This window comes from Hyperolius riggenbachi, chromosome 5 (genome assembly GCF_040937935.1).
Source record: "Hyperolius riggenbachi isolate aHypRig1 chromosome 5, aHypRig1.pri, whole genome shotgun sequence".
Lineage (NCBI taxonomy): Eukaryota > Metazoa > Chordata > Amphibia > Anura > Hyperoliidae > Hyperolius > Hyperolius riggenbachi.
This window is the reverse complement of record NC_090650.1, coordinates 104,322,379-104,336,106: the sequence shown is the minus strand read 5'-3', so window position 1 is coordinate 104,336,106 and position 13,728 is coordinate 104,322,379. Positions and strand designations below refer to the sequence as shown.

Sequence of the window (13,728 nt, the reverse complement as noted above, 5' to 3'; positions counted from 1 at the left end):
GGCAGGGCAGGAGAGAAGTTGGATGGCAAATTGGGACAGCTCTGGCCACAGGTCAAGCCTGCGCACCCAGTAGTTCAAGGGTTCCTCATCGCTGTTCACAGCAGTGTCTACATCCACACTTAAGGCCAGGTAGTCGGCTACCTGCCGTTCCAGGTGTTGGTGGAGGGTGGATCCGGAAGGGCTACGGCGAGGCGTTGGACTAAAGAACGTCCGCATGTCCGACATCACCATGAGATCGCTGGAGCGTCCTGTCTTTGACTGCGTGGACACGGGAGGAGGATTAGTGGCAGTGGTACCTTGCTGGCGTTGTGCCGTCACATCACCCTTAAAGGCATTGTAAAGCATAGTTGACAGCTGGTTCTGCATGTGCTGCATCCTTTCCACCTTCCGGTGAGTTGGTAACAGGTCCGCCACTTTGTGCCTGTACCGAGGGTCTAGTAGTGTGGCCACCCAGTACAGCTCATTCCCCTTGAGGTTTTTTATACGGGGGTCCCTCAACAGGCAGGACAGCATAAAAGACGACATCTGCACAAAGTCGGATCCAGTACCCTCCATCTCCTCTTGCTCTTCCTCAGTGACGTCAGGTAAGTCAACCTCCTTCCCCCAGCCGCGAACAATACCACGGGAAGGTTGAGCAGCACAAGCCCCTTGCGATGCCTGCTGAGGTTGTTCTCCTGCCGCTGTCCCCTCCTCCTCCTCCTCCTCCTCCCCCAAAGAAACACCTTGCTCATCATCCTCTGAGTCTGATTCGTCTTCTGCACACGACTTCTCTTCTTCATCCTCCTCCCCCCTCTGTGCTGCCGCAGGTGTTGAGGAAACAGCTGGGTCTGATGAAAATTGGTCCCATGCCTGTTCCTGCCGTAACGGTTCCTGGTCACGCTCATTCACAGCTTCATCCGCCACTCTACGCACAGCACGCTCCAAGAAGTAAGCGTAGGGAATTAAGTCGCTGATGGTGCCCTCACTGCGGCTCACCAGGTTGGTCACCTCCTCAAACGGCCGCATGAGCCTGCATGCATTCTCCATCAGTGTCCAGTTGTCGGGCCAGAACATCCCCATCTTCCCAGACTGTTTCATTCTACTGTAGTTGTAGAGGTAGTGGGTCACGGCTTTCTTCTGTTCTAGCAGGCGGGAGAACATGAGCAGGGTCGAGTTCCAGCGAGTCGGGCTATCGCAAATGAGGCGTCTCACCGGCATGTTGTTTTTGCGCTGAATTTCCGCAAAGCGTGCCATGGCTGTGTAAGACCGCCTCAAATGCCCACAGAACTTCCTGGCCTGCTTCAGGACATTCGCTAAGCCAGGGTACTTTGCCACAAATCTTTGAACCACTAGATTCATGACATGTGCCATGCAGGGTATGTGTGTCAGCTTCCCCATATGCAAAGCGGCAAGCAGATTGCTGCCGTTGTCGCACACCACGTTGCCTATCTCCAGGTGGTGCGGGGTCAGCCACTCATCCACCTGTTTCTTAAGAGCAGCCAGGAGAGCTGCTCCAGTGTGACTCTCCGCTTTGAGACAAGCCATGTCTAAGATGGCGTGACACCGTCGTACCTGGCATGCAGCATAGGCCCTGCGGAGCTGGGGCTGTGTAGCTGGAGAGGAGAACTGCCACTCAGCCAAGGAGGAGGAGGACAGCGAAGAGCATGTAGCAGGAGGAGAGGAGGTGGCAGGAGGCCTGCCTGCAAGCCGTGGAGGTGTCACAATTTGGTCCGCTGCGCCCTGCTTGCCATCGTTCACCACCAGGTTCACCCAATGGGCTGTGTAGGTAATGTAGCGGCCCTGCCCGTGCTTGGCAGACCAGGCATCCGTGGTCAGGTGTACCCTTGACCCAACGCTCTTCGCAAGAGATGACACCACTTGCCTCTCAACTTCACGGTGCAGTTGGGGTATGGCCTTTCTCGAAAAATAAGTGCGGCCTGGCATCTTCCACTGCGGTGTTCCGATGGCCACAAATTTACGGAAGGCCTCAGAGTCCACCAGCCGGTATGGTAACAGCTGCCGAGCTAACAGTTCTGCCACGCCAGCTGTCAGACGCCGGGCAAGGGGGTGACTGGCCGAAATTGGCTTCTTCCGCTCAAACATTTCCTTCACGGACACCTGACTGCTGCTGTGGGCAGAAGAGCAGGAACCGCTCAAGGGCAGAGGCAGAGTGGAGGAGGGTGCCTGTGAAGGTGGAAGGGAGAAAGCGGCAGAAGCAGATAATGCACCTGATGGAGGAGGAAGAGGAGAAGGAGGGTGGCTTTGCTTTTGTGTGCTGCTGCTGCTTTTGCTCAGGTGGCCATCCCATTGCTGTTTGTGCCTTTTCTCCAGGTGCCTTCGTAAGGCACTTGTCCCTACGTGAGTGTTGGCCTTTCCACGGCTCAATTTTTGTTGGCAGAGCGAACAGATGGCTTTGGTCCGATCTGAGGCACACACATTAAAAAATTTCCACACCGCTGAGCCACCCTGGGATGTGGGCACTATGGGGACCTCAGCAGCTGATGCTGAAGGGCAAGTTGGCTGGCTGTACATAGGTGGCAATACATGGTGCCGGACACTGCCACCAGCTGTTTCTGACGAAGAGCTGCCCCAGCTTCTTTCAGCAACTTCTCTCCTCCTCCTACTCTCTGACTCCCCCTCTGAACTGTCCCCCTCTTCATCTCCTCTATTGGGTACATACAGAGGATCCCTATCATCGTCATCATCGTAATCATCCTGCCCAGCTTCGCTTGCCTCAGACAAATCCAAACATGCACCAACATCAGTAGGTCCTTCACCCTCCTTACACGTTACATCCATAATGTTGCCGCGTAACTCAGACATATGAGCTGGTGAAAATTCATCTGGCTGTAACAACAATGGCTGTGCATCAGTGATTTCACCACTAAATAATTCTTGCGAAGTGTCAAATGCAGCGGAAGTGGTGCTAGTAGTAGCACTGGTGGCTGAGCAAGATGAGGTGTTCTGTGTCGCTAAATACTCAACCACGTCCTGACAATCTTGGGAGGTGATGGGACGTGCCTTCTTCCAAACACTGTACTGTGGGCCAGGTCCACACGAAATTACATTTACACGACCTCGAACAGACCTGCCGGGTGGCCTTCCTCTGGCTCTGCCACTACCTCTTCCTCTACCTGTTTTGTCCATATCGGGTATGCACGGAGTGGTATATCACACTGCGTGCACTCACGTAGGTAGGTGGGTTCACTTAACTGCACAGGTATGCGCACTGATGCGGTGGGTTCACTGAACAGAACAGGTATACAGTGGCGGGTTCACAGAACAGGTATGCAGTGGCGTGTCCACTGAACAGAACAGGTATGCAGTGGCGTGTCCACTGAACAGAACAGGTATGCAGTGGCGGGTTCACTAAACAGAACAGGTATACAGTGGCGGTTCACTAAACAGAACAGGTATACAGTGGCGGTTCACTAAACAGAACAGGTATGCAGTGGCGGGTCCACTGAACAGAACAGGTATGCAGTGGCGGGTTCACTAAACAGAACAGGTATACAGTGGCGGTTCACTAAACAGAACAGGTATGCAGTGGCGGGTCCACTGAACAGAACAGGTATGCAGTGGCGGGTTCACTTAACTGCACAGGTATGCGCACTGATGCGGTGGGTTCACTGAACAGAACAGGTATGCAGTGGCGGGTTCACTAAACAGAACAGGTATGCAGTGGCGGGTCCACTGAACAGAACAGGTATGCAGTGGCGGGTTCACTTAACTGCACAGGTATGCGCACTGATGCGGTGGGTCCACTGAACAGAACAGGTATGCAGTGGCGGGTTCACTAAACAGAACAGGTATACAGTGGCGGTTCACTAAACAGAACAGGTATGCAGTGGCGGGTCCACTGAACAGAACAGGTATGCAGTGGCGGGTTCACTAAACAGAACAGGTATACAGTGGCGGGTCCACTGAACAGAACAGGTATGCAGTGGCGGGTTCACTTAACTGCACAGGTATGCGCACTGATGCGGTGGGTTCACTGAACAGAACAGGTATGCAGTGGCGGGTTTACTAAACAGAACAGGTATGCAGTGGCGGGTCCACTGAACAGAACAGGTATGCAGTGGCGGGTTCACTTAACTGCACAGGTATGCGCACTGATGCGGTGGGTCCACTGAACAGAACAGGTATGCAGTGGCGGGTTCACTAAACAGAACAGGTATACAGTGGCGGTTCACTAAACAGAACAGGTATGCAGTGGCGGGTCCACTGAACAGAACAGGTATGCAGTGGTGGGTTCACAGCACAGGTATGCAGTGGTGGGTTCACAGCACAGGTATGCAGTGGTGGGTTCACAGCACAGGTATGCAGTGGTGGGTTCAATGAACAGGTATACACAGTGGCGGGTCCACTGAACAGAACAGGTATGCAGTGGTGGGTTCACTAAACAGAACAGGTATGCAGTGGCGGGTCCACTGAACAGAACAGGTATGCAGTGGCGGGTTCACTAAACAGAACAGGTATGCAGTGGCGGGTTCACTAAACAGAACAGGTATACAGTGGCGGTTCACTAAACAGAACAGGTATGCAGTGGCGGGTCCACTGAACAGAACAGGTATGCAGTGGCGGGTTCACTTAACTGCACAGGTATGCGCACTGATGCGGTGGGTTCACTGAACAGAACAGGTATGCAGTGGCGGGTTCACTAAACAGAACAGGTATACAGTGGCGGTTCACTAAACAGAACAGGTATGCAGTGGCGGGTCCACTGAACAGAACAGGTATGCAGTGGCGGGTTCACTTAACTGCACAGGTATGCGCACTGATGCGGTGGGTTCACTGAACATAACAGGTATGCAGTGGCGGGTCCACTGAACAGAACAGGTATGCAGTGGCGGGTTCACTAAACAGAACAGGTATACAGTGGCGGTTCACTGAACAGAACAGGTATGCAGTGGCGGGTTCACTTAACTGCACAGGTATGCGCACTGATGCGGTGGGTTCACTGAACAGAACAGGTATGCAGTGGCGGGTTCACTAAACAGAACAGGTATGCAGTGGCGGGTCCACTGAACAGAACAGGTATGCAGTGGCGGGTTCACTTAACTGCACAGGTATGCGCACTGATGCGGTGGGTCCACTGAACAGAACAGGTATGCAGTGGCGGGTTCACTAAACAGAACAGGTATACAGTGGCGGTTCACTAAACAGAACAGGTATGCAGTGGCGGGTCCACTGAACAGAACAGGTATGCAGTGGTGGGTTCACAGCACAGGTATGCAGTGGTGGGTTCACAGCACAGGTATGCAGTGGTGGGTTCACAGCACAGGTATGCAGTGGTGGGTTCAATGAACAGGTATACAGTGGCGGGTCCACTGAACAGAACAGGTATGCAGTGGTGGGTTCACAGCACAGGTATGCAGTGGTGGGTTCACAGCACAGGTATGCAGTGGTGGGTTCACAGAACAGGTATGCAGCCAGACAGGAACAAGCTAAGCCTAACTAATCTTTCCCTGAGAGACAGTCTGCAGCAGCTCGCCCTACTCTGACTAATGCAGGCACACGAGTGGCCGTAATGGCCGCCGCTGCCTGCCTTATATAAGGGGGGGTGGGGCTCCAGGGGCTAGTGTAGCCTAATTGGCTACACTGGGCCTGCTGACTGTGATGTAGAGGGTCAAAGTTGACCCTCCATGTGCATTATGGGGCGAACCGAACTTCCGCAAAGGTTCGCCTGCGGGACGCGAACGCGAACCACTGAAGTTCGCATGGAACCGTTCGCAGGCGAACCGTTCGGCCCAACTCTATTGAAGATCCTCTTTAAAGGTCAAGCCAAATTCCTTGTAAGAGCAAACTTATTTGGCCAAACAAATTGATTCCAATTCTGAAATAAATATGGCAGCCTTCATGTCTCTCACCGTGGGTTCCTTTTAAATCCATTGTCTAGTCTCTCAAAATTCAACACAATGGACATGTGGGTCTTTTCCACCATCTTTCCCATCATATGGTAATGAGGATGATCAGAACTCTGCCTTGCAGTGCTGGAGTCCCAGGTTTGACGTGCATAGAGTATGCATGTACTTCCATACTTGCCTGTGTTATCCTCTAGGCACTCTGATTTTGTTCCACATCAAGATATTAGCAGCCAGGTCAATTGTCTGACCTTCAAATAGGTCATATCATCAATCATTCCAAGCTGTTTGCATGTGCATATGAGATTTAAAGTAAACCTCTGGGAATTTTAAAAAAATATATACATACCTGTAGATTCCTCCAGCCCCCTCCAGGCTGAGCACTCTCTCACCATCCTCCACAGCGCGGATCGTTCGCAATTCAGTCCTCCAGTCTAGGGCGTTCTGCGGCTGCACAGTACTATTGTCCAGGTGCAGAGTTCACGGCAGAGGAGGATGGCGAGGGGGTGATCAGCCTGTAGGGGACTGGAGGAAGCCCTAGGTATGTATATTATTTTTTACTGTCTCAAGTACGCTTTAACATGCAGCTTTACCCATCATTAGTTGTTATCCAGATAACTTCAAGTATGAAAAAAAATACATGAAAGTTTTAGAGTACTTTTATATAAAAATAAAACACAGTCCTGACAATTGCAGTACATTTGCTTTCCATATATAAACACATGGGGTGCAAATTATCACCAGAGGAGTTCTTTGATAGACAGAAAAGAAGTAACAGTGAAATGATAATGCGTGCCATTGTTTGTTCTTGAAGCCCCCTGAGTGGTTCCTCCCACTCCAACTATTATGAGTAAATAAGCCTGATGGGTACTTAAAAGGATGCATCTTGTTTAGCAGAAAACATGGATCTGCTAAATATAAATCCCCACACACTTCATGTGCTCTTATTCTGCTCCAAGCACTCCCCTCTCCATATTTCCATTTCCACTCGGAGGTAGAGTTATTGACATGTTTCAAAGCTATTTTATCCCTAATTGTCTTCTACTCATCTAAGGGATATGACTAATCAGGCCCGATGCTGAGAATAGGTTTCAAACCACTTAATATCTTATCTTTAAAAAATAAAAGGTGTTGAGTCGTGACATACAATGAAATTTGAAAATCACTTTTTGACACATTGTGACGACTTATCAACATAGATAAGTAGTTTTAGATGATCATAATATTATACTACTGAAGTGATATTGCACACTCGTTAATAAAAAAAGCAATTCCCAAAGTTCAGATCTGTACATTACATTACAAGTGTTCAAGTAGTGTTTGAAATTTGGCTTAAAGGAAACCTGAAATATGTTTTAAAAAAAAAAAGATTTTAACTTACCTGGGGCTTCTGCCAGCCCCCTGCAGCCTTTCTTTGCCCACTCTGCCTCAGACAGATCCTTCGGTCCCCCACCGCAGCTAACTTTCCGTATCGCAAGTCGATGGCCACTGCGCCTGCGCCTGGCCACGCACGTTCTTGTTCCGCTCACCAGGGTCTTCTTGTACTGCGCTTGTGCAGGACGCTTTCGGTGACGGGAGCATGCATGAGGACGCACGCTGCCAGGGCCGAGCAGATGCAGGGATCGTCGACTTGCAAGTCGGTGATACAGAAAGTTAGCTGCGGCGGGGGAGCGGAGGATCGTTCAGAGGTGGCGTGGGCACAGGGAGGCTGCAGGGGGCTGGCAGAAACCCAAGGTAATTTAAACTTCTTTTTTTTAAAAACATACTTCAGGTCCACTTTAATATCTGTAGCGACAGCCATACACATGGCTCAGCCTTCTTCCCCCAAAAAATAAGTGTTGAGTGTGTCAGTACTCTGATGCTCTTTCAGAATTGCAAAACAGTCTTCCAAAGTAAGAATGGTCAAGAGATTATACAAATGTATGCAGCTTGAAAATGGACCAATTGAATTTGTCGGTACTAGACTGTTGCATTTTCGAGCAGCATAAATCTGCATACAATATTTGCATAATTCTGACTATACTGCTCTCATAGTCTGTCCCTCTTCTGCAGCTAGTGACACATGCTGGTAAAAGAGGAGCTCTGGGGCATTTACTGGTCAGCCTATATACAACATATAGCACAAAAAGTACAGATTTAAATTGGTTAGAAAAAAAAAATGCTATTTGAGCATTCAGGCGCTTTAAGCCAGCTGCAAACTGAAATGGCAAGATAGAACATTTTTGATTAAAAAAAAAAAAATGTAGAATTTCACTTTAAGCAGCATTTATCTAGTAGTAAGAAAGCTGGCTGACTATGCAGGGCTGGCAAACAAGATTTGCTGTCTAGAATTGTTAGCCATCTTATGCGTCATACACACTTGAGATAACAGTCTTTGGAAAATGAAAGATCACAGACCAATTTACTCCATTCCATGCAGTATGAGAGCCATACTCTACACAGTCTATTCTATGGAGCTGCACTCCCCATCAGATAAAATCTTTGCAAAATGCTGCACACAAAGATGCCCGTACACACTCAAAAGATCAGTATCTGCAAAAGATCTATTCCTGCAAAAGATCCATTCCTGCAAAATGCATTCATAGTCTATGGGATCTGCAGATCATCATACACACTTGGTTTAACAGACTTCATCTGCATATCTGGCAATCATCTGCAGATCTAAAAATCCACCCAGTTGAATCTGATCTGCAGATGATTGTCTGTTAAACCAAGTGTGTATGATGATCTGCAGATCTCATAGACTATGAATGCATTTTGCAGGAATGGATCTTTGGCAGGAACAGATCTTTTGCAGATAATGATCTTTTGAGTGTGTACAGACATCTTTGTGTGCAGCATCCTGCAAAGATTTTATTTGTTGGGGAGTGCAGCTCCATAGAATAGACTGTGTAGGTATGGCTCTCATACTATATGGAAGTGGGTAAAATTGGTCTGTGATCTTGCCTTTTCCAAAGACTTTTATCTCAAGTGTGTATGAAGCATTACTCTTTTGGCTGTCTGGCTTGGTGCTGGAGTGTTGCTAGTGGCTGGTCCTGGCTGTGTTAGCTGGTCTGCCGGCTGCTTCACCTGGTTGTGCAAGTCACTAGTGACTGTGTTGGCTGCTCAGCTGGCTTTTGATTCTGGCCGTGTTGGCTGTTCAGCTGGCTTTAGGTTTTGGCTGCATTGGCTGCCCAGCTGGCTTCTGATTCTGGCTGTGCTAGAGGCTGATTCTAGCTGTGTTGGCTGCTCAGCTAGCTTCTGGTTCTGACTGTGCTAGTGACTGGTTTTAGTTGTGTTGGCTGCTCAGCTAGCTTCTGGTTCTGGCTGTGCTAGTGGCTGATTCTTGCTGTGTTGGCTTCTCAGCTGGCTTCTGGTTCTGGCTGTTTTGGCTGCTCAGCTGGCTTCTGGTTGTGCTAGTAGCTGGTTCTAGCTGTGTTGGCTGCTCAGCTGGCTTCTGGTTCTAGCTGTGCTAGTGACTGGTTCTAGCCGCGTTGGCTTCTCAGCTGGCTTTTGTTTCTGGCTGTGTTGGCTGCTGAGCTGGCTTCTGGTTGTGCTAGTGGCTGGTTCTAGTTGTGCTGGCTGCTCAGTTGGCTTCTGGTTCTGGCTGTGATAGCTGCTCAGCTGGCTCCTGGTTCTGGCTGTGCTAGTGGCTGGTTCTAGCTGTGTTGGCTGCTCAGCTGACTTTTGGTTCTGGCTGCATTGGCTGCTCAGCTGGCTTCTTATTCTGGCTAAATTAGAGGCTGGTTGTGTTGGCTGTGACAATTGTTGTGAGCAGCCTGTGGCTTTTGGAGGGGCCATCACCACAAAATCCAAGCAATTTTTGTTGTACTGTAGCTGAGCATTAATATATGCTGTAAGTTCTGCTTAATGTCATGGTTAAAAGCTAGTCCCTATCGTAGTGTCTGCCATACAATGCTGCAGTCACTAATCCTAAGTCATTTGTCCTCTTATTAATGTAACAATGACCATCTTTCCAGCCCCAGTGATCAGGTAACTGTAAGGTGACACCTGAGGTGACAATCATGGGAAAGACATAGTTGGTGCTGAAGTTGCCCCAGATCTGAAAGTTCAAGACAGTGCTTGCATTGGTCACTTCTTGTCCGCACATCGTAAAATCTGGACCCCCACATTTCACAAGGGCACAAATTTGTAGGGAATACGTTCCATGGACAATGTGTAAACCATCAAACACTCCCAGAGCATACAGCTCATTGAATTCGTTATGTTTATGATAAGTCAGATAGCAGCAGAGCGTCCCAGAACATACATGTACTGATCCTTCACTTCTGTTCACTGGAACGAAAGTAAAGTTGTCATACATCATCTCTGCATGAAATGTATCATCTTGCACTGCTGAGGCACCACAGTTTCCAAGTCTATCTTCTGGATCACACGACTGAGAAATGGTTTGAAAGACACTGTCTCCAAGTTTTTCACTATTCACGGGAGAAACTTGAGCTTCCTGTCCTGGGAACAGTTCTTCCGATGGATCCACTGGAACTTTGGCTATGATAAGGTGACTTTCTTCGCTCTCCATTTCATAGTAGTATGACGATCTTGCTGGACTGAATATGCCACTTCCAGTCATACCCAAAGTTTTGTGGTGGATGTTTGCTGCAAGGATATTAATGTTGAAACCAGTGGCAAAGGCTCTTTGAAACTGGATGGAGGAGAGAAGCGGGAGCTGATTCATCCAGGCTGTTGGATATGCAAGGTGCTTAACTCCATGCTTTTCAATTAGAGTCACAACTGGTTCATGAAATAGGATATCAAAGCAAGTAAAGAGGCCGAATGTGGCAAAAGGAGTATCGAAGACAACATGCTGGACTTCTGGAGGTGTGTCAAAGCCATATTCAAAATACAAGTTCTGTTTGAAGTAGATTGCCACCAAGGTGCCATTGTCACTAAACACCACATCTGTGTTAAACTGGTACCTCCCATCTGGAGGACAGCCGGGGCCCAGATGCTCACAGGGTACTTTAGTTCCTATGTTTGCAACTACAAACATACTTCCTCTCATGGCCATACAACTGAGCCGCTGCAGAACCTGGAAGTGATATAAGTATGTTATTTTTACTATTATTAGAATACAAAATACAAACCTTTGTATTGAGTTATAATATATATATATATATATATATATATATATATATATATATATATATATATATATATATACGTACATACATATATATACATATATATCATATACATATATACATACACACAATGGGATACAAAAGTTTGGGCAACCTTGTTAATCATCATGATTTTCCTGTATAAATTGATGGTTGTTATGATAAAAAATGTCAGTTAAATATGTCACATAGGAGACACAGACACTGATATTTGAGAGGTGATATGAAGTTCACTGGATTTACAGAAAGTGCGCAATAATTGTTTAAATAAAATTAGGCAGATGAATAAATTTGGGCACTGTTGTCATTTTATTGATTCCAAGACCTTTAGAACTAATTATTGGAACTCAAATTGGCTTGGTAAGCTCAGTGACCCCTGACCTAAATACACAGGTGAATCCAGTTATGAGAAAGAGTATTTAAGGGGGCCAATTGTAAGTTTTTCTCCTCTTAATTTTCTCTGAAGAGTAGCAACCTGGGGGTCTAAAAACAACTCTCAAATCACCTGAAGACAAACATTGTTCACCATCATGGTTTAGGGAAAGGATACAGAAAGCTGTCTCAGAGATTTCAGCTGTCTGTTTCCACAGTTAGGAAAATATTTAGGAAATGGAAGACCACAGGCTCACTTCGAGTTAAGGCTTGAAGTAACAGACCAAGAAAAATCTCGGCTAGACAGAAGCAACGAATAGTGAGTACAGTCAGAGTCGACCTACAACATCTTCTTGCTGCAGATAGAGTCGCTGTGCATCATTCAACCATTCGGCACGCTTTACACAAGGAGATGCTGTATGCGAGAGGGATTATTTATTATTTATTTATTGTATTTATAAAGCGCCAACATATTGCGCAGTGCTGGACATTAGTTTAGGTTACAGACAATATTTAGGGGTGACATATAGCAATATGACAATACAGGAATACAAGAAAAACCAGATCACGCAGAACAGTAGGTGTACAAGGTAATGCTTAGTCAGTCACTGGATGGAGCATGGAGATTAGGCAAGTTAGGTTCACTCAAATGCATAGTATGGGTTCACAGTAATGGAGGTGCATGATCAGGTAGGACACAAAAGGAGGAGGACCCTGCCAAAAGGCTTACATTCTAGAGGGAGATGTAGGGACACGAAAGGTAGAAGACCAGAGTTCAGCTGTGGGTTTAGAGCACTTGTGAGGGGTGGTAGGCCAGAGTGAAAAAGTGAGTTTTGAGGGCCTTCTTGAAGATGTTGAAGGAGGGGGCTGCCCTAATTGGTGGAGGTAGGGAGTTCCATTGTGTTGAGGCAGCATCCTGGAGGCATACATGGGACTGGGTGATGCGGGGGGCGGTCAGGCAAAGTTCTTTGGAGGAGCGGAGTGAGTGGCTAGGTGTGTACCTCTGAGTAAGATCAGAAATGTAGGTTGGACAGGTTTTGTGGACAGATTTGTAGGTCAGACACAGTATCTTGAATCTGATTCTGGACTGGATAGGAAGCCAGTGGAGGGATTCACGGAGGGGATCCTCCATGGTGGTGCGATGGGAAGAGTGGATAATTCTGGCTGCCGCGTTCATGATGAACTGCAGTGGGGCTATTCGGGTCATAGGGAGACCAGACAGAAGTGCACCGCAGTAGTCAAGGCGGGAAATTAGGAGGGCATGGATGAGGAGTTTGGTGGTGGCAGAGGTCAGAAAAGAGCGAATCTTACAGATGTTACGAAAGGTGGAAGTTGCAGGACATTGTGAGCAGGGGCGCCTGACAGGACAGGCAGTACAAACAACTGCCTGGGGCGCATCGGTTGCCAAGGGCGACGCTGCTGGTCCCTGTAGTGCGCTTGTCAATCACACGCACTTTTGTTTCCATGCTGTCGCAGCTGCATCGCTGTTATGAAGACTCTAACACACCCCCACATAGGTCCGCCCCAGGGCCAATAGAAACAAAGCACATGTGCTCTGCTCCTCCTATATGGCCACGCCTTCCCCAACACAGGGCCAGTGCGGAGCAGAGCTGCAATCGTGCTTTGCCATTAGCCCCGCCCCCTTTCTTGCCGACCAGAAGCAGAGGGAGCATGGAGAGACATCTGTCTCCAGGGCACAGTATCTGGGGGGACACAGCACTGGAGGGTCGCTTAGTCTGGGGATGCCTTCATGAGCAACCTCAACAAGTATCAGCTGAAAAGCCAGTATGACATGTGCAGGCAGGCTGTCAGTGCACGGAACTCAGCAGCTTCCTGCTGAGCTTGATGAATGTGGCGCCCCGCCCCTTTCCTCTCCCGGCAAGATGGCAGCAGATTCAGTGTGATACAGTCTCACCAGAGCAGTTCAGCAGGGTGAGTGTAGAGACTAGAGTCTCACAGCAGGAGAACAATACCAAAGTTATTGTCACCGAGAAAACTCTGACACCTTTCCCTGTGATCAGTCACCAGAAAGAGCCTCAATTTGCATAGTATTAAGAGGTCTTGTGACAAACATAACTGTGATCTACTCTTTCCCAGCTAGGCAATATATTAACACTAGGCATTCCAGAAAGGATCATTCTCACCAAGCATTATAAGCATTTTAAGGTTAACAACAGATGTTTTCTCAAGGTTATGTGCTGGGCTTACAGGCTTTAATTGCACTAGGCAGAATCCCTATTGCGGAAAACACAAGCATTTTTGGACTTATTAATTTATGTGTTTGTGCCCAAATTTCTGTTTTGATCTGCAGGGGACATGGTATCTGCGTTTGATCTGCAGGGCACATGGTATCTGCGTTTGATCTGTGGGTGGCACATGGTATCTGCGTTTGA

At 48.0% G+C, this 13,728-nt stretch overlaps 1 protein-coding gene across 1 annotated transcript in view; it reads right to left on the bottom strand.

Moving 5' to 3' along the window:
* Positions 1-8,789: 8,789 nt before the first annotated feature.
* BTD (biotinidase) overlaps positions 8,790-13,728 on the bottom strand; it is a 64,691-nt gene continuing 59,752 nt past the window's right edge. The window contains exon 6 of the mRNA XM_068236087.1: positions 8,790-10,872. Coding sequence (XP_068092188.1) covers positions 9,709-10,872 — 1,164 coding nt within the window. The 3' untranslated portion in view covers positions 8,790-9,708. The remainder of the gene's footprint in view (positions 10,873-13,728) is intronic.